The 22198-nt window shown below is 49.3% G+C and overlaps 1 protein-coding gene across 12 annotated transcripts in view; it reads left to right on the plus strand.

Moving 5' to 3' along the window:
* The window catches only part of mllt10 (MLLT10 histone lysine methyltransferase DOT1L cofactor), a 647928-nt gene that overhangs the window by 541144 nt on the left and 84586 nt on the right, over nt 1-22198 (plus strand). For all 12 annotated transcript variants that reach the window (XM_059638794.1, XM_059638800.1, XM_059638789.1 and 9 more), the window contains one exon: nt 5313-5464. In XM_059638794.1, the coding sequence (XP_059494777.1) occupies nt 5313-5464 (152 nt within the window). The remainder of the gene's footprint in view (nt 1-5312; nt 5465-22198) is intronic.

Genomic DNA, 22198 nt, shown 5'->3' on the forward strand with positions numbered 1-22198 from the left:
AATAAGATGCTCAAGTAATCATTAGGGATGCATTATGTGACCACCCAGAGAGGGCCATATCTGGAATTCTCAGCATGGCTTTCCTATAAGAAAGGTTGCAGTTGTAAAAGGTTGCCATCACAATTCAAATTCCTTACAGTCACCAAGGTAGGTGGAAGAGGGCAACATGTAGCCATTGTTCGTCTGGGCCTTTGTAGAAAGATTTTGGTCAGACATAGAGGACTTCACGAAAGGTGGAATTAGTGATAATGCATTGCAGTGAATTGAGCATTAGTTATAGATTAGGACTGATCTCTCATTCAGTGGATCAGATCAAGGCTTTGCAGCAATGCCATATCCTGTTGAGAAACAATGTAAGCCACGATGATGCTAAGAAGAAGAATGAAGAGCCCTAACAAACATCCAATCTTAAACCATCGCAGTATCCAATTGGTGAACTAAAAAATAAAATTAGTGCTCAGCTCTATCTGTACTTCTAGACCTGCCATCTATAAATTTGCTGACAACACCATCATAGTGGGAAGGATATAGTGGGGCAACACAGTGGCTCAGTGGTTAGCACTGCTGCCGCACAGCACCAGGGACCAGGCTCAATTCCACCCTCAGGTGACTGTCAGTGTGGAGTTTGCACATTCTCCCTGTGTCTGCATTGGGTTTCCTTCAAGTGCTCTGCTTTCCTCCCACAGTCCAAAGATGTGCAGGCTATGTTGATTGGCCATGCTGAATTGCCTACAGTGTTCAAGGAAGTGTAGATTAGGTGAATGATAGGGGGTGCAGTCTGGGTGGGATGCTCTGAGGTTCAGTGTGGACTTGTTGGGCCGAAGGTTCTGTGATGATCTAGGATATCTAACAACAACGAGTCAAATGTAGAAGGGAGATACAGGGCTTGGAGACATAGTGCAATGAAAACAATCTGTCTCTCAATGTTGGCAAAACTAAAGAACTGATCATTTACTTCAGAAAGAAAGGAGGAGAATATACCCCCATCTACATCAATGGAACTGAGGTTGAGAGAGTGAAGATCATCAAGTTCTTCGGAGTGACAATAACCGATGACCTGTCCTCGACTTCCCATGTCAGTGCGACAGTCAAGAAGGCACAACAATACCTCTTCTTCCTCACCCAACACGGGATATTTGGCATGTCCATAAGGTCTCTCACCAACTTTTACGCGTGCACCGTTGAAAGCATACTGTCCAGGTGCATAACTGGCAACTGCACTGCCCAGGAGTATAAGAAACTACAGGCGGTGGTGTGCACAGCCCAGGCCATCATGGAAGCCAACTTTCTATCCATGGACTGTATTTACATGGCTTGCTGCCACGGAAAGGCGGCCAACATCATCAAAGACCCATTGCACCCTGGTAATGACCTACACCCTCTTCCATCAGGCAGAAGATACAGAAACCTGAGTACACGCAACAGCAGGCTCAGGAACAGCTTCTTTCTAGCCATGATCAGTCTGATGGATGGACTCTAGCCTCATATAATGTAACCTGTATGCCTCTAAGTCTTTTTGATCTATACACCCTGTGCTTACTGTGATCTTCCTGTACCGCTCATAAACAAAGCGGTACATATGACAATAAATCAATCAATCAAGGTTGCCTTTGTAAAGCTTAAAGAGCTAACATCCACCCAAAATTGTGGAAAATGGACCAGATAAACATTGATCGCAAAAATGTAGATCAAATTCACCTTGCCAGTGGTATCCTGTTGTTGTGAATTTAGCTTCTTTCCAAGAATGAGCAAAATTCCGACTAATGTTGATTGTTGCATTAGAGACAAACGAGAGAGGTTTAGTACATTGGTCCCTGGGATGTAAGGTTTGCCTTGTGTCGAGGGGTTGAATAAATTGAGCTTACATGCTGTGAAGTTTAGAAAAATGAAAGGCAATCTCATTGAAACATACAATGATAGGGTAGATATGAAGAGAGACCAGCAGTAATAAAAGCACAGGAACACATTTCAGGATCAGGGACCAATCATTTAAGACTGAAGTGAAGAAAAATTACTTTACTCAAAAGGTTGTGAACCTTTAGAATTCCCTAGCCTGAAGGGTTGCAGATGAATTCATTTAAGGCTATCATAGATGTCTCCAGGAATCAAGGGATATGAGAGTGGATGTGAAACATACAATCAGTTGTGATCATGTTGAATGGCAGAGTAGGCTCATCAGGCTGTATGGGCCACTCCTGCTCTCATCTCATACGTTACTGTGCTCTCATTATGACATAGAAGACTTTGAGGGGGCTTGACAGGGTAAATACTGAGAGATTAATTCTCCTAGTTAGGGAATCTGCATCATGGATAAGGGAATGATCATTTTCGGTGTGAAGCAAGCAAATATTTCTTTATTAAAATGGTTTTGTGGAATTTTTGAATTTCACTGCAGTGGTAGGTTATAGATGCTCCACCAATGAGTAGACTTAAGGATGAAATGCATGGGTTTTTGGTGTGTCCAGAATGTATCGATATTGGAAAGTAACAGGAAAGCTGAAGGCTAGCTTTTATCATACTTAATGGCCAAGAGGCTTGATAGGCCATATGGTCTACCCCTGCTTCGATTTCTTGTGTTTTAATGTTCCATCGTCCATTTGAATTTTGTGTATCTGTTCCTCAAAGATTTAATAGGCTCTTTGATATACTTTTTTAAGAACTGCAATGAGGTTACCTGCTCACAACACTTGTAAATGCCAGTAGGAACTGATTATAATTAAGAGGAATGTAAGCATAGATAATATCAGAGTAGTCATCCTCCAACACTGTCAGGTTCCACTGGTAGATTCCTTTTTCCCCACCTTCTGCAGAATCCCAGTCTCCGGTGTTTCTAATATGGGCAGCACGGTGGCTCAGTGGTTAGCACTGCAGCTTCACAGCGCCAGGGACCCGGGTTCAATTCCAGCCTTGGGTGACTGTCTGTGTGGAGTTAGCACATTCTCCCCGTGTCTGCGTGGGCTTCCTCCACGTGCTCTGGTTTCGTAGAACATAGCACGTTACAGCACAGTACAGGCCCTTTGGCCCTCGATGTTGTGCCGACCTGTCATACCGATCTCAAGCCCATCTAACCTACACTATTCCATGTACGTCCATATGCTTATCCAATGACGACTTAAATGTGCCTAAAGTTGGCGAATCTACTACCATTGCAGGCAAAGCATTCCATTCCCTTACTATTCTCTGAGTAAAGAAACTACCTCTGACATCTGTCCTATATCTTTCACCCCTCAATTTAAAGCTATGCCCCCTCGTGCTCGCCGTCACCATCCTAGGAAAAAGGCTCTCCCTATCTAACCCTCTGATTATTTTATATGTCTCAATTAAGTCACCTCTCAACCTTCTTCTCTCTAATGAAAACAGCCTCAAGTCCTTCAGCCTTTCCTCGTAAGACCTTCCCTCCATACCAGGCAACATCCTAGTAAATCTCCTCTGCACCCTTTCCAAAGCTTCCACATCCTTCTTATAATGCAGTGAGCAGAACTGTGCACAATACTCCAAGTGCGGCCGCACCAGAGTTTTGTACAGCTTCACCATAACCTCTTGGTTCCGGAACTTGATCCCTCTATTAATAAAAGCTAAAACACTGTATGCCTTCTTAACAGCCCTGTCAACCTGGGTGGCAACTTTCAAGGATCTGTGTACATGGACACCGAGATCTCTCTGCTCATCTACACTACGAAGAATCTTACCATTAGCCCAATACTTTGCCTTCCGGTTACTCCTACCAAAGTGCATCACTTCACACTTGTCTGCATTAAACTCCATTTGCCACCTCTCAGCCCAGCTCTGCAGCTTATCTATGTCTCTCTGCAACCCAAAGCAGCCTTCGTCACTATCCACAACTCCACCGACCTTAGTGTCGTCTGCAAATTTAATAACCCATCCTTCTACGCCCTCATCCAGGTCATATATAAAATTGACAAACAGCAGTGGACCCAACACCGACACTTGCGGTACACCACTAGTAACTGGTCTCCAGAGTGAACATTTCCCATCGACCACCACCTTCTGTCTTCTTTCAGCAAGCCAATTTCCGATCCAAACTGCTATATCTCCCACAATTCCATTCCTCCGCATTTTGTACAATAGCCTATTGTGGGGAACCTTATCGAACGCCTTGCTGAAATCCATATACACCACATCAACCGGTTTACTCTCATAATTTCCTCCCACAGTCCAAAGATTTGCAGGCTAGGTGGATCAGCCATGCTAAATTGCCCATAGTGTTTAGGGGTATGTGGATTATAGGGGGATGGGTCTGGGTGGGATGCTTCAAGGGGCAGTGTGGACTTTTTGGGCCAAAGGGCCTGTTTTCACACTGTAAGGAATTGAATCTAATCTAATCTAATATCTCTGCTGGAATGAATCATTTGGATTGGGTATGTTCAACAACCAAATCTGTTGTGGACTACACAATTTGAACACACTGCCACTGAACCAAAAATGTTGTCATTAGTCATTCTGTTCGTTTACTTTAGTTAAGAATTTTGATTTCATTTTGCAGTATTTATTTTTTATATATTGCTAGTAAACAACTAGCTAATGAAAGAGCGATTTATTGTAATATTTTGTTTTATATAAGCAGAATATTTTAGTCTTGCTGCATTATTCCCTAGTTAGGTGGAGTGACCCCTTGAAACTGTTAAATTGTGGAGGATAGATATGTTTGATTATATTTGAGTATAGGAGTTAGGACGTCATGTTGTGGCTGCAGAGGATATTGGTGTGGCCACTTTTAGAATACTGCATACAATTCTTGACCCCTTCTACAGGAAAGATATTAAAATTGAAAGGACACAGAAAAAGTTTACAAGGATGATGCTGGGACTGGAGGGTTTGAGTTACAGCGAGAGACTGAATCGGCTGGGGCTAATTTCCTTGGAGCATCAAAGGTTGAGGGGTGACCTTAGAGAGGTTCATAAAATTATGAGGAATATGGAATAGAGTGAATAGCCAGTCGTTCTCCTTGAATGGGGGAGTCCAAAAGTAGAGGCAAAGGTTTAAAATAAGAGGGAGAAGATTTAAAAAGCACCTGAGGTTTAACTTCTTCATGCAGAAGGTATTATGTGTATGGAGTGAGCTGCCAGAGGAAGTGGTAAAGTTGGGATGTCTGGTCAGCATGGATGAGTTGGACCGAAAGGTCTGTTTCTGTGCTGTATGACTTTATCTGCCATTATGACGTGGCTTTAAACTTGATAATTCTAGAAAGTCTGCTGGAGGATGTTGATTTTTCTTTTGAAACTAGATTCCATTAGAGTGAAACAGACCAAGTGTATTTCTTCTAAATTTGGAAATCCTAACATTTCAAACAGATCTCCTGCAAGTTTACAAATTCGTTATGATCAATCAAATAACAGTGTCTTGGAGAATCTGCCGCCAGTTGCATCGAGCATCGAACAGTTATTGGAGAGGCAATGGAGTGAAGGGCAACAGTTTCTTTTGGAACAGGGCACACCTGGAGAAGGTATGTATTAACAAGTCGTTTGCATGCTCAGTCACTTTTCAACTCATCCATCATTTCATAGATAAGAGTGCCTATTTCATAATTTTGTATCGTTCTTTTCCTTGCAGTCAGTGATGCTACTCAAGTCTTTTTGAATTTACTATTCTTTTCTTAATTATCCTGTGTGGATCACTTTTTATTGGTGTATGTTAAATAATTGAATAAGTCATGTAGTTGTGGGTACCAGTCTTCAAATACATGTACCATATGACACTTTCCTATCACGCCTCATGGATTGTTCTTTCGCCATTATTGGACAGACTAAGTAGATTGGACCTAAACTTATTAGAATATAGAAAAATGATATTGACCTTATTAAAACATACAAGATGCTTACGAGACTTGACAGGATAGATGCTGAAAGGTTATTTTACCTTGCAGGAGAGTGTAGGGCCAGAGGTCAACATTTCAGAATAGTGCTTGTATGTTTACAACAGAACTTTATTCTCTGAGTGGTTAGTGAATCTGTGGAATTCTTGAATGCAGAGTACTACTGAGGCTGGTTCATTAAGTTTATTCAAGATTAGAAAGATTTTGTTTTTAATCCAAAAAAAATCAAAAGAACTGCATATGCTGGAAATCAGAAACAAAATTGAAATTGCTGGGAAAACTCAGTGGATCTGGCAGCATCTCTGGAGAAAAATCTGAGGTAATATTTCAGGTCCAGTGACCCTTCTTCAGAATGGAAGAAGTATATTTAATCCATTAGGGAATCACAGGTTATGGCTAAAAGGCAGGAAAGTGGAGTTGAGGACTATCAGATCAATCATGATCTTACTGAATGGCAAAGCAGACTCAATGCTTCTTTGTCTTGTGGTTATGATGTATTGTACTTCAAGGTTCATTAAAATGCAGGATTCCCTGATGCCGCCAATGAATATTGGTGATTTCCAATGACTTTTTTTTATTTATTCTTGAGTAATGAGCATTATGGTCTATCCCTAATTGCCCTCAAGAAGTGCTGTAAACTACCACCTTGGCTACCATAATCATTATGTTGTAGGCATACCCATGGGGCTGTTGCAGAGGATGTTGCACTACTTGACACAGCAACGGTGAAGGAATGGTGATATAGTTCCCATTCTGATATTTCCATGCATCTGCGGCCCTTGACCCTCCAGGTCACATGCTTGGAAAATGCTGCTTGTTCAGTTGCTGCTTGTGTCTTTTGGAATGTGTGTTGCTGCAACAGTACACCAGTGATGGCCGAGGTGACAGTCAATGGGTCTGATTTTTTCTTGGTGGATTTCTTGACCGTTGGAGTTGTTGTTGTCTAGGGAGTGGAGAGCATCCCGTTAGAATACAGAATCATGCTTTGTAGACTGTGGACAGGCTTTGGGGAGTTGAGTGGTGAGCCAAATGGTATTCCAACCTTTGACCTGGTCATGTATTCACAGTGTTTGAATGGCTGGCCCAATTCTGTTTATGTTAACTTTAACATCCCAAGATGCTGATTGGAAATTTTTGACGTTATATTTGCATACATTGTTCTGAGAATGGGGTGGATAGAGAAAATAGCTGTGATCGTACTAAACGGCCGTGCAGGAAACTGGCTGATTGGTGTTCTCCCATTCCTGCATTCCTCTAGTCCAAATGTCTATGATTATTATCATGAAAACACTTCATATTTAACATTTCTTTGAGGACATGCGTTTTAAAGGTTTGTGGAAAAATCAAGTTGTTTAAATTTTTGTGGAAATAACTAGAGTAGTTTCTTTAAAAGCATTTGTTGAAAGGCTACTGTGAACATTGTATGTTTTTTTCACAAGGCTTCATAGAAATCATGTGATTGGTAATAACCAGTTTTCTGATGAAGAATCACTGCCCTCTAAGCGTTAACTCTACTTTTCTTGCCACAGATGGTGCCAGCCCTGCTGAGTTTCACCAGCAAATTTTTTTTTCAGATCTACAGTTCTTTGTTTTAGTTTGCACTGGTAATAACCACATGCTTTGCTGTAGATCCCTGCTGGGACTGTATGAACCGTGACTGGATGGAGAATACTTCAGTATTTAGAGTTAATTGAGGAACAAGAAGCCTGTGAGGAAGGGCTGCTCAACTACACTCTCCTGTTTCTGAAAAAAGAACCCTATTGTTGAGTTTATGCTGTAACCAATTTGTTCTTCCAAACAAAATGAAAATACTGTTCGATATTGCATTGTGTGGAGAAAAACACAGGACATGAGGAGAAAGCAGGAACAGGGTGCTTAGTTGGATGATCAGCTATGATCAAACTGTATGGCAGCGCTACTGCTGCTCTTGTTTGCTATGTTTATGTATAGAAATGAAGGAGGGAAATTGCATGACATTTACCAGCAAATGTTACAATTACGTTTCTGGTGGTACTTTTCCACTGATTTAAGCAGTCTGCTATTGGATATCCAAGTTGGAGGACATAGGATCACAGGGATCACTGCTGCCCAATTAACCATGGCTTTAGTTTTGTGTTTGAGGTCTTTTTCGCAGCTTGGCAAATTATGAGCTAACATATTGAAAATTACGATGAATTTTGTTCTGGTGTCTGCCTTTATCAAGAAGATAAGAAAAATGGTCCACGTTTTCCTGATTATCATAGTTAAGTTGTTCAGCTTTGGGAGTTTGTTGGAATAGGAATTTCATTTTCTGAGTGTGTAGTGAAAGGTTCCTTATGCCCTGCCAAACAAATGGACTGCGATCCGGAGCTCAGTCGCTGAGTGAATGCACACCAATTATCATGTGCATGCTAGAGTTCATGATAGAGGTTGCAGTCATTTAGGTTTTGGATTGAAAGTGGCATACATTGAACAGCTCCTGGCTGTGGTGGTACCACCACACCTGTTGATAAACTGCTAGACATGATGTGTAGGATGCAGCAATACATTCTTGAGACCCTACAAATCTGGTAACAAGAAAGGTGGTCCAACAGAAGTATCCTCACTCAAGTGAATGGATCCACCATCAAGGCAGTAAATGATTAAACGGTAAGGACATGTTATCTGAAACCAGACTCCCCAGTTACTGCCCTACTCTGAGCTCAGTCATGACAGTACTCCAAAAAGACTGTAGAAAGGTATTATGGGTGTTCTAAGAATTTGAACTGAAGAAGCCACATGTTCCCTACAAACTCATGGGAAGCCTGGCATGTAACTAACTTAAATGGAAATAGTACTTCGTACTAAATTTATTTACAGAAAGCGACATTACCAGGATCTGCCTCTTTCCTAAACAACAGTGTCCAAAAAGTGTTTCTTTAAGTTTAAACCAACCTGCTCAGACATGTTATGGTATACCTCTGTTGCAGGTGAAAATTGAAACCAGGCCTCCTAGCACAGATTAAGGGACATTACCACTGAAACAAGAGTCTTGGAAGTGTTGCTTTGCATTGGCTGAAGCTACTTAATGCTCTTCACTTGTGTATGCTAAATATAACTAGCATTTCAATAAAATATTAGTGAGTACATCCACCTCCAAAAAAATTCATCTGCCTTCCCCTTTAAATACATATGGTAATACATATAGTAGTGTGCAGATTGTACAATGGACTTACCAGTCATCTCAGATTGCATTTGAATCTGAATTGGAGCAAATCACCCTTGATCTTGAGGGACTGCAATAGAAGAGTTTTTAAGTATGCTTGTGAAAGAGAAGTTTGGGGTCATATATGCCAGTGTATTTGCCAGAAAATTTGTGAGGAACATGAGCAAATTAACAGTTGGCTATTCTTCCCCTCATCAGTTTTTGTATCCTTTATTGAAATATGGGAAGAATAACATTAAATAATAGAAGGTAAATGGCACAATTTTAAAGAGGATGCAGGAACAACAAGACTTATGATGCAGGATTACTTGAAGATAGCAAGATAGGTTAACAAAGCAATTTATAAACCATATGTAATTTATTATAAATCACATGTAATCTATATTACAGAGACAAACTAATTTTGTTCTGGTGCCATTTTCCAACATTTTAAGAAGGATGTGATTAGAGTGAGAATTCATCACCATTCTCCTTTACTGCCAACTGAGACCTTTAAGTAGAAAATTAACACTTGCTTTAAAGGTCTAATCTTGTCACTGCTGGTATTAATCCAGTAATGGACAGGCAATTACCAAAAGAGAATTGTGACAAGCAACCCTGGTGTGTATCTTTGAGATATTCCAGAGGGATACTTCATTCACAGGCACTAAGTGCCTGAAGGGGAATGGCCACTATATGCTCTTATTCCTGACACTGCAAGACTCACTCATGATCATTCACCTATACCTTGACCTCATGTGGATGTGGTGTTGACAGAAACCACAACCTCCTTAAAATTGCTGAGTACAGAGGAGATGTTAGCTTCCGATTGACTGATAGCTGTTGGTGGAAAAGACTTCTGCCCTCGTCCTTTTTGAGAAGGCCTGCTGTGACATGTTAAATACCAAAAATCACATGACACCCGGTTGTCGACTAACAGGTTTATTTGAAAACACTTGCCTTTGGAGCATTTCTTCTTTAACAGGTGTAGTGAGAGAGGCATCAAGACACAGAATTTATAAGCAAAAGATCATACAACTGATGCAAATGTATTGAATAAAACTAAAATAACTGGCTCACTCCCTCCTGTTAAATCTTTTACCAGTTAGAAAGGAGATGCAGGTTTTTTTTATCTTTATTCATTGACAGGAATGAGGGTGTCGATGACCAGGCAGCATTTATTCCCATCCCTAATTGCCCAGAGGGCAGTTTAGAGTCAACCGCATTGCTGTGGGTCTGGAGTCACATGTAGACCAGACCAGGTAAGGATGGCAGTTTCCTTCCCTAAAGGACATTAGTGAACCAGCTGGGTTTTTCTAACAATCAAGAATGGGTGCATGGTCATCATGAGATTTTTAATTCCAGACATTTTATTGAATTCAAATTCCACCATCTGCTGTGGTGGGATTCGAACCTTGGTCCCCAGAATGGTATCTAGGTTTCTGGATTAAGAGTCCAGCGATTAATACCATTAGGCCATTGCCTCCCCTTTTGATTGATTAAAATGGAAATCCCAGAATTTTGTTCAAGCCACTGCCCTGAGATAATGAAAGGTTTTATCAGTGTATGCAAGAGGTGACATCTCAGGTCAGACAATGCATTTTAGATATGAAGAGATAATACAATGTGAAGCTGGAGGAACACGGTAGGCCAGGCAGTGTCAGAGGAACAGGAAAGTTGACACTTCGGGTTGGAACCCTTCTTCATAAATGAGAGAGGGGGAAGGGAGTGAGAAAATGAACAGAGAGAGGAGGGGTCGGGCTGGGGAAGATAGGTTGGATGGTGATAGGTGACTGCAAGTAGGGAGTGGTGAGGATTCGTCAGGGGGGTGGGAGGAGTGGACAGGTGGGAGAGAAGATGGACAAGTTGTGTCAGGTCAAGGAGGTTGGTCATGGGATGAGGGTGGTGAGATTCTGAAACTGGTAAAATCCCCATTTAGGCCATTGGGCTGTCAGCTCCCAAGGCCGAGGATGAGGAGCTGCTCCTCCAGCTTCTGGGTGGTGTCATTGTGACATTGGAGGAGGCCTGCTGTGTTCCTCTAACTCCACACTCTGTTATCTCTGACTCCACTGTTGGCAGTCCTTACTATCTCAATTTTAGATATGAAGCCTTCTTTAGAATGTGTCAATGTTTTAAACTGGATTCAGACTGATTTTTTTCAGAAAGCATGAAGTTGTAAAATTCTGCATTGACAGACTGTGAAAGGATCTGCAAATTTGACCCACATAATTTGTGTGTGTGTGTGTGTTGGGGGAGCAGAGTGACTGTGTGTGTGTGTGATGGGGGAGCAGAGTGATTGAGTGTGTGTGTTGGGCCAGCAGGGTGACTGTGTGGTTTGTGTGTGTGTTGCGGGGGCAGAGTGTGTGTGTGCGTGCGTGTTGGGGGAGCAGAGTGACTGTGTGTGTGTGTGATGGGGGAGCACAGTGATTGAGTGTGTGTGTTGGGCCAGCAGGGTGACTGTGTGGTTTGTGTGTGTGTTGCGGGGGCAGAGTGTGTGTGTGCGTGCGTGTTGGGGGAGCAGAGTGACTGTGTGTGTGTGTTGGGGGAGCACAGTGAGTGAGTGTGTGTGTTGGGGGAGCAGAGTGACTGTGTGTGTGCGAGAGTTTGGGGAGCAGAGTGACTGTGTGTCTGTATGAGTGTGTTGGGGGAACAGAGTGTGTGTGTGCATGTGTGTTGGGGTAGCAGAGTGACTGTGTGCGTGCGTGTTGGGGGATCATAGTGACTCTGTGCGTGCGTGTTGGGGGAGCAGAGTGACTGTGTGTGTATGTGTTGGGGGAGCAGAGTGACTGTGTGTGTGTGTGTGTGTGTGTGTGTGTGTGTGTGTGTGTGTGTGTGTGTGTGTGTGTTGGGGGAGCAAAGTGACTGTGTGTGTGTGTGTGCATGTTGGGGGAGCAGAGTGACTCTGTGTGTGTGTGTTGGGGGAGCAGAGTGACTGTGTCTGTGTGTGTGTGTGTATGCGTGTTGGGGGAGCAGAGTGACTGTGTGTGCGTGTTAGAGGAGCAGAGTGACTGTGTGTGCGTGTTAGAGGAGCAGAGTGACTGTGTGTGTGTGTTGGGGGAGCAGAGTGACTCTGTGTGTGTGTTGGGGGAGCAGAGTGACTGTGTGTGTGCATGTGCGTGTGTGTGTGTGTGTGTTGGGGGAGCAGTGTGACTGTGTGTGTGTTAGGGGAGCAGAGTGACTGTGTGTGTGTGTGTGTGTGTGTGTGTGTGTGTGTGTGTGTGTGTGTGTGTTGGGGGAACAGAGTGACTGTGTGCGTGTGTGTTGGGGGAGCAGAGTAACTGTGTGTGTACGCGTGAGAGACAGGGGCCGTGTGTGTGTATGCGTGAGAGACAAGGGCTGTATGTGTGTATGCGTGAGAGACACGGGCCGTGTGTGTGTATGCGTGAGAGACACGGGCCGTGTGTGTGTATGCGTGAGGGACACGGGTTGTATGTGTGTATGCGTGAGGGACATGGGTTGTATGTGTGTATGCGTGAGGGACACGGGTTGTATGTGTGTATGCGTGAGAAACATGGGGCATGTGTGTGTGTGTATGAGTGAGAGACGCAGACCGTGTGTGCCGGAGAGAGAGAACAATGCGGACCATGTGTGCGTGAGAGAGACGCGGACCGGGTGTGCATGAGAGAGAGAGAGAGACGCGGACCGTGTGTGTGTGTGTGTGTGTGTGTGTGGAGAGACAGGGGCCGTGCGCATGTATATGAATGAGAGACACGGGCCGTGTGTGTGAGCGAGATTCACGGGCCCTGTGTGCGTGTGAGTGAGAGGCACAGGCCACGTGTGTGTGTATGTGAGAGAGTGAGGGACACGGGCCATGAGTGCGCGGAGAGATACTGGCTGGGTGGGTTTGTGTGTGTGGAGAGACACAGGCAGTGTGTGTGTGTGTTTGTGTGTGACTGTGGAGACATGGGCAGTGTGTGTTTGTGTGTGTGTGGAGAGACACGGGCCGCATGTGTGTGGCGAGGGACACGGGCGGGGTGTGTGTTTGTGAGAGTGAGTAAAACACTCGGGCCGTGTGTGTGTGAGTGTGGGGCACGGGCCATGTGTATGTGCGCGAGTGAGCCGCACGGGCTGTGTGTGTGTGTGTGTGTGTGTGTGTGAGTGAGAGAGAGAGGGACATGGGCCGTGTGTGTGTGTGAGTGAGACATGAGCCGTGTGTGTGTGTGTGTGTTTGAGCGAAACGGCGTGTGTGTGTGTGTGTGTGTGTGTGTGTGTGTGTGTGTGTGTGGAGGGACACGGGAGGTGTGTGTGTGATGAGAGACACAGGCTGTGTGTGTGTGTGAGAGATAGAGAGAGAGGGAGGGGCATGGGCCGTGTGTGTGTGAGTGAGAGACACGTGCCGTGTGTGTGTGGGTGTGTGTTTGAGTGAGAGAAACGGCCAGTGTTTGTGTTGGTGTGTGAGAGACGTTGGCCATGTGTGTGTGAGTGTAAGACATGGGGTGTTTGTGTGTGTGTGTGTGTGTGTGTTTGTGTGTGTGTGTATGAATGAGTGAGAGAGACGGGGTGTGTGTGTGTGAGAGAGAGAGAGAGGGACGTGGGCCGTGTGTGTGTGAGTGAGGGGCATGGACTGTGTGTGTGTGTGTGTGTGTGTGTGTGTGTGTGTGTGTGTGTGTGTGTGTGTGTGTGAGACATGGGCCGTGTGTGTGTGAGTGAGACACACGGGTCGTGTGTGTGTGTGTGTTTGAGCGAGAGACACAATGTGTGTGGAGACACGGGCCACGTGTGTTTGTGTGTGTGTGTGGAGGGACACGGGAGGTGTGTGTGTGATGAGAGACATGGGCTGTGTGTGTCTGAGAGATAGATAGAGAGGGGCATGGGCCGTGTGTGTGTGAGTGAGAGACACGTGCCGTGTGTGTCTGTGTGTGTGTTTGAGCGAGAGAAATGGCCAGTGTGTGTGTTTGTGTGTGAGTGACATGTGCTGTGTGTGTGAGTGTGAGACACGTGGTGTTTGTGTGTGTGGGTATATGAGTGAGAGACATGGGGTGTGTGTATGTGTATGAGTGTGAGACACGGTGTATGAGTGTGAGACACGGGGTGTGTGTGTGTGTGTGTGTGTGTGTATGAGTGAGAGACACGGGGTGTGTGTGTGTGTGTGTGTGTATGAGTGAGAGACACGGGGTGTGTGTGTCTCGGCGAGATTCACCGGCCGTGTGTGTGTGTGTGTGTGTGTGTGTGTGTGTGTGAGAGAGAGAGAGATACGGGCCGTGTGTGTGTGTGAGTGAGGGGCATGGGCCGTGTGTGTGTGTGTGGAGAGACACATGCCGTGTGTGTGTGGGGAGGGACACGGGCGGGGTGTGTGTGTGTGAGAGTGAGTGAGCAACTCGGGCCGTGTGTGTGTGTGAGTGAGGGGCATGGGCCATGTGTGTTTGTGTGTGAGTGACACGGGCCGTGTGTGTGTGAGTGTGAGACACTTTGTGTTTGTGTGTGTGTGTGGGTATATGAGTGAGAGACACGGGGTGTGTGTATGTGTATGAGTGTGAGACACGGGGTGTGTGTGTGCGTATATAAGTGAGAGACACGGGTGTGTGTGTGTGTGTGTGTATGAGTGAGAGACACGGGCCATGTGTGTCTCAGCGACATTCACCGGCTGTGTGTGTGTGTGAGAGAGAGAGAGAGAGAGAGAGATACGGGCCATGTGTGTGTGTGAGTGAGGGGCATGGGCCGTGTGTGTGGAGAGACACATGCCGTGTGTGTGTGGGGAGGGACACGGGCGGGGGATGTGTGTGTGTGTGTGTGTGTGTGTGTGTGTGTATGAGTGAGAGACATGGACCATGTGTGTCTCAGCGAGATTCACCGGCTGTGTGTGTGTGTGAGAGAGAGAGAGAGAGAGGGGGGCACGGGCCGTGTGTGTCTGTGAGAATGAGAGACACGGGCCGTGTGTGTGTGTGTGTGTGGAGACACGGGCCATGTGTGTGTGTGTGTGTGGAGAGACACGGGCCATGTGTGTATGGGGAGGGACACAGGCGGGGTGTGTGTGTGTGTGTGTGTGTGTGAGTGAGGGGCACGGGCCGCGTGTGTGTGTGAGAGAGACACGGGCCGTGCGTGTGTATGTGTTTGTTTGAGTGAGAGACACAGTCCGTGTGCGCGCACGTGTGTGTGTGTGTGTGAGTGTGAGAGAGAGATACGGGCCGTGTGTGTGTGTGAGTGAGGGGCACGGGCCGTGTGTGTGTGTGTGTGGGGGGAGGGGCACGGGCCGTGTGTGTGTGTGTGTGTGTGTGGAGACACGGGCCGTGTGTGTGTGTGTGTGTGTGTGTGGAGACACGGGCCGTGTGTGTGTGTGTGTGTGTGTGTGGAGACACGGGCCGTGTGTGTGTGTGTGTGGAGACACGGGCCGTGTGTGTGTGTGTGTGTGGAGACACGGGCCGTGAGTGTGTGTGTGTGTGGAGACACGGGCCGTGAGTGTGTGTGTGTGTGGAGACACGGGCCGTGAGTGTGTGTGTGTGTGGAGACACGGGCCGTGTGTGTGTGTGGAGACACGGGCCGTGTGTGTGTGTGTGTGTGTGGAGACACGGGCCGTGTGTGTGTGTGTGGAGAGACACGGGCCGTGTGTGTGTGGGGAGGGACACGGGCGGGGTGTGTGTATGTGTGTGAGTGAGAGACACGGGCCGTGTGCGTGTGTGTGTGTGTGTATGTGTGGAGACACGGGCCGTGTGTGTGTGTGTGTGTGTGTGTGTGTGGAGACACGGGCTGTGTGTGTGTGTGTGTGTGTGTGTGTGTGTGTGTGTGTGTGTGTGGAGACACGTGCCGTGTGTGTGTGTGTGGAGAGACACGGGCCGTGTGTGTGTGGGGAGGGACACGGGCGGGGTGTGTGTATGTGTGTGAGTGAGAGACACGGGCCGTGTGTGTGTGTGTGTGTGTGTGTTGGGGGAGCAAAGTGACTGTGTGTGTGTGTGTGCGTGTTGGGGGAGCAGAGTGACTGTGTGTGTGTGTGTGTTTTGGGGGAGCAGAGTGACTGTGTCTGTGTCTGTGTGTGTGTGTGTATGCGTGTTGGGGGAGCAGAGTGACTGTGTGTGCGGGTTAGAGGAGCAGAGTGACTGTGTGTGTGTGTTGGGGGAGCAGAGTGACTCTGTGTGTGTGTTGGGGGAGCAGAGTGACTGTGTGTGTGCATGTGTGTGTGTGTGTGTTGGGGGAGCAGTGTGACTGTGTGTGTGTTAGGGGAGCAGAGTGACTCTGTGTGTGTGTGTGTGTGTGTGTGTGTGTGTGTGTGTGTGTTGGGGGAACAGAGTGACTGTGTGCGTGTGTGTTGGGGGAGCAGAGTAACTGTGTGTGTACGCGTGAGAGACAGGGGCCGTGTGTGTGTATGCGTGAGAGACACGGGCCGTGTGTGTGTATGCGTGAGAGACACGGGCCGTGTGTGTGTATGCGTGAGGGACACGGGTTGTATGTGTGTATGCGTGAGGGACACGGGTTGTATGTGTGTATGTGTGAGGGACACGGGTTGTATGTGTGTATGCGTGAGAAACATGGAGCATGTGTGTGTGTGTATGAGTGAGAGACACAGATCGTGTGTGCCTGAGAGAGAGAACGATGCGGACCATGTGTGCGTGAGAGAGACGCGGACCGGGTGTGCATGAGAGAGAGAGAGAGACGCGGACCGTGTGTGTGTGTGTGTGTGTGTGTGTGTGTGTGTGTGTGTGTGTGGAGAGACAGGCGCCGTGCGCATGTATATGAATGAGAGACACGGGCCGTGTGTGTGAGCGAGATTCACGGGCCCTGTGTGTGTGTGAGTGAGAGGCACAGGCCACGTGTGTGTGTATGTGAGAGAGTGAGGGACACGGGCCATGAGTGTGCGGAGAGATACTGGCTGGGTGGGTTTGTGTGTGTGGAGAGACACAGGCAGTGTGTGTGTGTGTTTGTGTGTGACTGTGGAGACATGGGCAGTGTGTGTTTGTGTGTGTGTGGAGAGACACGGGCCGCATGTGTGTGGCGAGGGACTCGGGCGGGGTGTGTGTTTGTGAGAGTGAGTAAAACACTCGGGCCGTGTGTGTGTGAGTGTGGGGCACGGGCCATGTGTATGTGCGCGAGTGAGCCGCACGGGCTGTGTGTGTGTGTGTGTGTGTGTGTGAGTGAGAGAGAGAGGGACATGGGCCGTGTGTGTGTGTGAGTGAGACATGAGCCGTGTGTGTGTGTGTGTTTGAGCGAAACGGCGTGTGTGTGTGTGTGTGTGTGTGTGGAGGGACACGGGAGGTGTGTGTGTGATGAGAGACACAGGCTGTGTGTGTGTGCGAGAGATAGAGAGAGAGGGAGGGGCATGGGCCGTGTGTGTGTGAGTGAGAGACACGTGCCGTGTGTGTGTGGGTGTGTGTTTGAGTGAGAGAAACGGCCAGTGTTTGTGTTGGTGTGTGAGAGACGTTGGCCATGTGTGTGTGAGTGTAAGACATGGGGTGTTTGTGTGTGTGTGTTTGTGTGTGTGTGTGTATGAATGAGTGAGAGAGACGGGGTGTGTGTGTGTGTGAGAGAGAGAGAGAGAGAGAGAGGGACGTGGGCCGTGTGTGTGTGAGTGAGGGGCATGGACTGTGTGTGTGTGTGTGTGTGTGAGTGAGACATGGGCCGTGTGTGTGTGAGTGAGACACACGGGTCGTGTGTGTGTGTGTGTTTGAGCGAGAGACACAATGTGTGTGCGTGTGTGTGGAGACACGGGCCACGTGTGTTTGTGTGTGTGTGTGGAGGGACACGGGAGGTGTGTGTGTGATGAGAGACATGGGCTGTGTGTGTGTGTGTGTGTGTGTGTGAGAGATAGATAGAGAGGGGCATGGGCCGTGTGTGTGTGAGTGAGAGACACGTGCCGTGTGTGTCTGTGTGTGTGTTTGAGCGAGAGAAATGGCCAGTGTGTGTGTTTGTGTGTGAGTGACACGGGCTGTGTGTGAGTGTGAGACACGTGGTGTTTGTGTGTGTGGGTATATGAGTGAGAGACATGGGGTGTGTGTGTGTGTGTATGTGTATGAGTGTGAGACACGGTGTATGTGTGTGTATGAGTGTGAGACACGGTGTATGAGTGTGAGACACGGGGTGTGTGTGTGTGTGTGTGTGTGTATGAGTGAGAGACACGGGGTGTGTGTGTGTGTGTGTGTGTGTATGAGTGAGAGACACGGGGTGTGTGTGTCTCGGCGAGATTCACCGGCCGTGTGTGTGTGTGTGTGTGTGTGTGAGAGAGAGAGAGAGAGAGATACGGGCCGTGTGTGTGTGTGTGTGAGGGGCATGGGCCGTGTGTGTGTGCGTGTGTGTGTGGAGAGACACATGCCGTGTGTGTGTGGGGAGGGACACGGGCGGGGTGTGTGTGTGTGTGTGTGTGTGTGTGTGAGAGTGAGTGAGCAACTCGGGCCTTGTGTGTGTGTGAGTGAGGGGCATGGGCCATGTGTGTTTGTGTGTGAGTGACACGGGCCGTGTGTGTGTGAGTGTGAGACACTTTGTGTTTGTGTGTGTGTGTGTGGGTAAATGAGTGAGAGACACGGGGTGTGTGTATGTGTATGAGTGTGAGACACGGGGTGTGTGTGTGCGTATATAAGTGAGAGACACGGGTGTCTGTGTGTGTATGAGTGAGAGACACGGGCCATGTATGTCTCAGCAACATTCACCGGCTGTGTGTGTGTGTGTGTGTGTGTATATGTGTGTGTGTGTGTGTGTGAGAGAGAGAGAGAGAGAGATACGGGCCATGTGTGTGTGTGAGTGAGGGGCATGGGCCGTGTGTGTGGAGAGACACATGCCGTGTGTGTGTGGGGAGGGACACGGGCGGGGGATGTGTGTGTGTGTGTGTGTGTATGAGTGAGAGACATGGACCATGTGTGTCTCAGCGAGATTCACCGGCTGTGTGTGTGTGTGAGAGAGAGAGAGAGAGGGGGGCACGGGCCGTGTGTGTCTGTCAGAATGAGAGACACGGGCCGTGTGTGTGTGTGTGTGTGGAGACACGGGCCGTGTGTGTGTGTGTGTGTGTGTGTGTGGAGAGACACGGGCCATGTGTGTATGGGGAGGGACACAGGCGGGGTGTGTGTGTGTGTGTGAGGGGCACGGGCCGCGTGTGTGTGTGAGAGAGACACGGGCCGTGTGTGTGTATGTGTTTGTTTGAGTGAGAGACACAGTCCGTGTGCGCGCACGTGTGTGTGTGTGTGTGTGAGTGTGAGAGAGAGATACGGGCCGTGTGTGTGTGTGAGTGAGGGGCACGGGCCGTGTGTGGGGGGAGGGGCACGGGCCGTGTGCGTGTGTGTGTGGAGACACGGGCCGTGTGTGTGTGTGTGTGGAGACACGGGCCGTGTGTGTGTGTGTGTGGAGACACGGGCCGTGTGTGTGTGTGTGGAGACACGGGCCGTGTGTGTGTGTGTGGAGACACGGGCCGTGAGTGTGTGTGTGGAGACACGGGCCGTGTGTGTGTGTGTGTGTGTGTGTGTGTGTGGAGACACGGGCCGTGTGTGTGTGTGTGTGTGGAGACACGGGCCGTGTGTGTGTGTGTGTGTGGAGACACGGGCCGTGTGTGTGTGTGTGTGTGGAGACACGGGCCGTGTGTGTGTGTGTGTGTGGAGAGACACGGGCCGTGTGTGTGTGTGGGGAGGGACACGGGCGGGGTGTGTGTATGTGTGTGAGTGAGAGACACGGGCCGTGTGCGTGTGTGTGTGTGTGTGTGGAGACACGGGCCGTGTGTGTGTGTGTGTGGAGACACGGGCCGTGTGTGTGTGTGTGTGTGTGGAGACACGGGCCGTGTGTGTGTGTGTGTGTGTGGAGACACGGGCCGTGTGTGTGTGTGTGTGTGTGTGTGTGGAGACACGGGCCGTGTGTGTGTGTGTGTGTGTGGAGACACGGGCCGTGTGTGTGTGTGTGTGTGTGTGTGTGTGTGTGTGTGTGTGTGTGTGTGTGTGTGTGTGTGTGTGTGTGTGGAGACACGGGCCGTGTGTGTGTGTGTGGAGACACGGGCCGTGTGTGTGTGTGTGGAGACACGGGCCGTGTGTGTGTGTGTGTGGAGACACGGGCCGTGAGTGTGTGTGTGGAGACACGGGCCGTGTGTGTGTGTGTGTGTGTGTGTGTGTGTGTGTGGAGACACGGGCCGTGTGTGTGTGTGTGTGTGTGTGTGGAGACACGGGCCGTGTGTGTGTGTGTGTGTGTGGAGACACGGGCCGTGTGTGTGTGTGTGTGTGTGGAGACACGGGCCGTGTGTGTGTGTGTGTGTGGAGACACGGGCCGTGTGTGTGTGTGTGTGTGGAGAGACACGGGCCGTGTGTGTGTGTGGGGAGGGACACGGGCGGGGTGTGTGTATGTGTGTGAGTGAGAGACACGGGCCGTGTGCGTGTGTGTGTGTGTGTGGAGACACGGGCCGTGTGCGTGTGTGTGTGTGTGTGTGTGGAGACACGGGCCGTGTGTGTGTGTGTGTGGAGACACGGGCCGTGTGTGTGTGTGTGTGTGTGTGTGTGTGGAGACACGGGCCGTGTGTGTGTGGAGACACGGGCCGTGTGTGTGTGTGTGTGTGTGTGTGTGTGTGGAGACACGGGCCGTGTGTGTGTGTGTGTGGAGACACGGGCCGTGTGTGTGTGTGTGTGGAGACACGGGCCGTGTGTGTGTGTGTGTGTGTGTGTGTGTGTGTGTGTGGAGACACGGGCCGTGTGTGTGTGTGTGTGTGTGTGGAGACACGGGCCGTGTGTGTGTGTGTGTGTGTGTGGAGACACGGGCCGTGTGTGTGTGTGTGTGTGTGTGTGGAGACACGGGCCGTGTGTGTGTGTGTGTGTGTGTGTGTGTGTGTGTGTGTGTGTGTGTGTGTGTGTGTGTGTGGGGAGACACGGGCCGTGTGTGTGTGTGTGTGTAGACACGGGCCGTGTGTGTGTGTGGAGACACGGGCCGTGTGTGTGTGTGGAGACACGGGCCGTGTGTGTGTGTGTGTAGACACGGGCCGTGCGTGTGTGGAGAGACACGGGCCGTGTGTGTGTGTGTGTGGAGAGACACGGGCCGTGTGTGTGTGTGTGTGTGGAGAGACACGGGCCGTGTGTGTGTATGGGGAGGGACACGGGCGGGGTGTGTGTATGTGTGCGAGTGAGAGACACAGGCCGTGTGTGTGTGTGTGTGTGTGTGTGTGTGTGGAGACACGGGCCGTGTGTGTATGTGTGTGTGTGGAGACACGGGCCGTGTGTGTGTGTGTGTGTGTGGACACACGGGCCGTGTGTATGTGTGTGTGGAGACACGGGCCGTGTGTGTGTGTGTGTGTGTGTGTGTGTGTGTGTGTGTGTGTGTGTGTGTGTGTGGAGACACGGGCCGTGTGTGTGTGTGTGGAGACACGGGCCGTGTGTGTGTGTGGAGACACGGGCCGTGTGTGTGTGTGGAGACACGGGCCGTATGTGTGTGTGGAGGCATGGGCCGTGTGTGTGTGTGTGGAGGCACGGGCCGTGTGTGTGTGTGGAGACACGGGCCGTGTGTGTGTGTGGAGACACGGGCCGTGTGTGTGTGTGTGTGTGTGTGGAGACACGGGCCGTGTGTGTGTGTGGAGACACGGGCCGTGTGTGTGTGTGTGTGTGTGTGTGTGTGTGGAGGCACGGGCCGTGTGTGTGTGTGTGGAGACACGGGCCGTATGTGTGTGTGTGGAGACACGGGCCGTATGTGTGTGTGTGGAGACACGGGCCGTGTGTGTGTGTGGAGGCACGGGCCGTGTGTGTGTGTGTGGAGGCACGGGCCGTGTGTGTGTGTGTGGAGGCACGGGCCGTGTGTGTGTGTGTGTGGAGACACGGGCCGTGTGTGTGTGTGGAGACACGGGCCGTGTGTGTGTGTTTGTGTGTGGAGACGCGGGCCGTGTGTGTGTGTGGAGACACGGGCCGTGTGTGTGTGTGTGTGTGTGTGTGTGTGTGTGTGTGTGTGTGTGTGGAGACACGGGCCGTGTGTGTGTGTGGAGACACGGGCCGTGTGTGTGTGTGTGTGTGTGTGTGTGTGTGGAGACACGGGCCGTGTGTGTGTGTGTGTGTGTGTGTGTGTGGAGACACGGGCCGTGTGTGTGTGTGGGTGGAGACACGGGCCGTATGTGTGTGTGTGGAGACACGGGCCGTGTGTGTGTGTGGAGGCACGGGCCGTGTGTGTGTGTGTGGAGGCACGGGCCGTGTGTGTGTGTGTGGAGGCACGGGCCGTGTGTGTGTGTGGAGACACGGGCCGTGTGTGTGTGTTTGTGTGTGGAGACGCGGGCCGTGTGTGTGTGTGGAGACACGGGCCGTGTGTGTGTGTGTGTGTGTGTGTGGAGACACAGG

Source organism: Stegostoma tigrinum, chromosome 2 (genome assembly GCF_030684315.1).
Source record: "Stegostoma tigrinum isolate sSteTig4 chromosome 2, sSteTig4.hap1, whole genome shotgun sequence".
In the NCBI taxonomy this organism is placed as follows: Eukaryota; Metazoa; Chordata; class Chondrichthyes; order Orectolobiformes; family Stegostomatidae; genus Stegostoma; species Stegostoma tigrinum.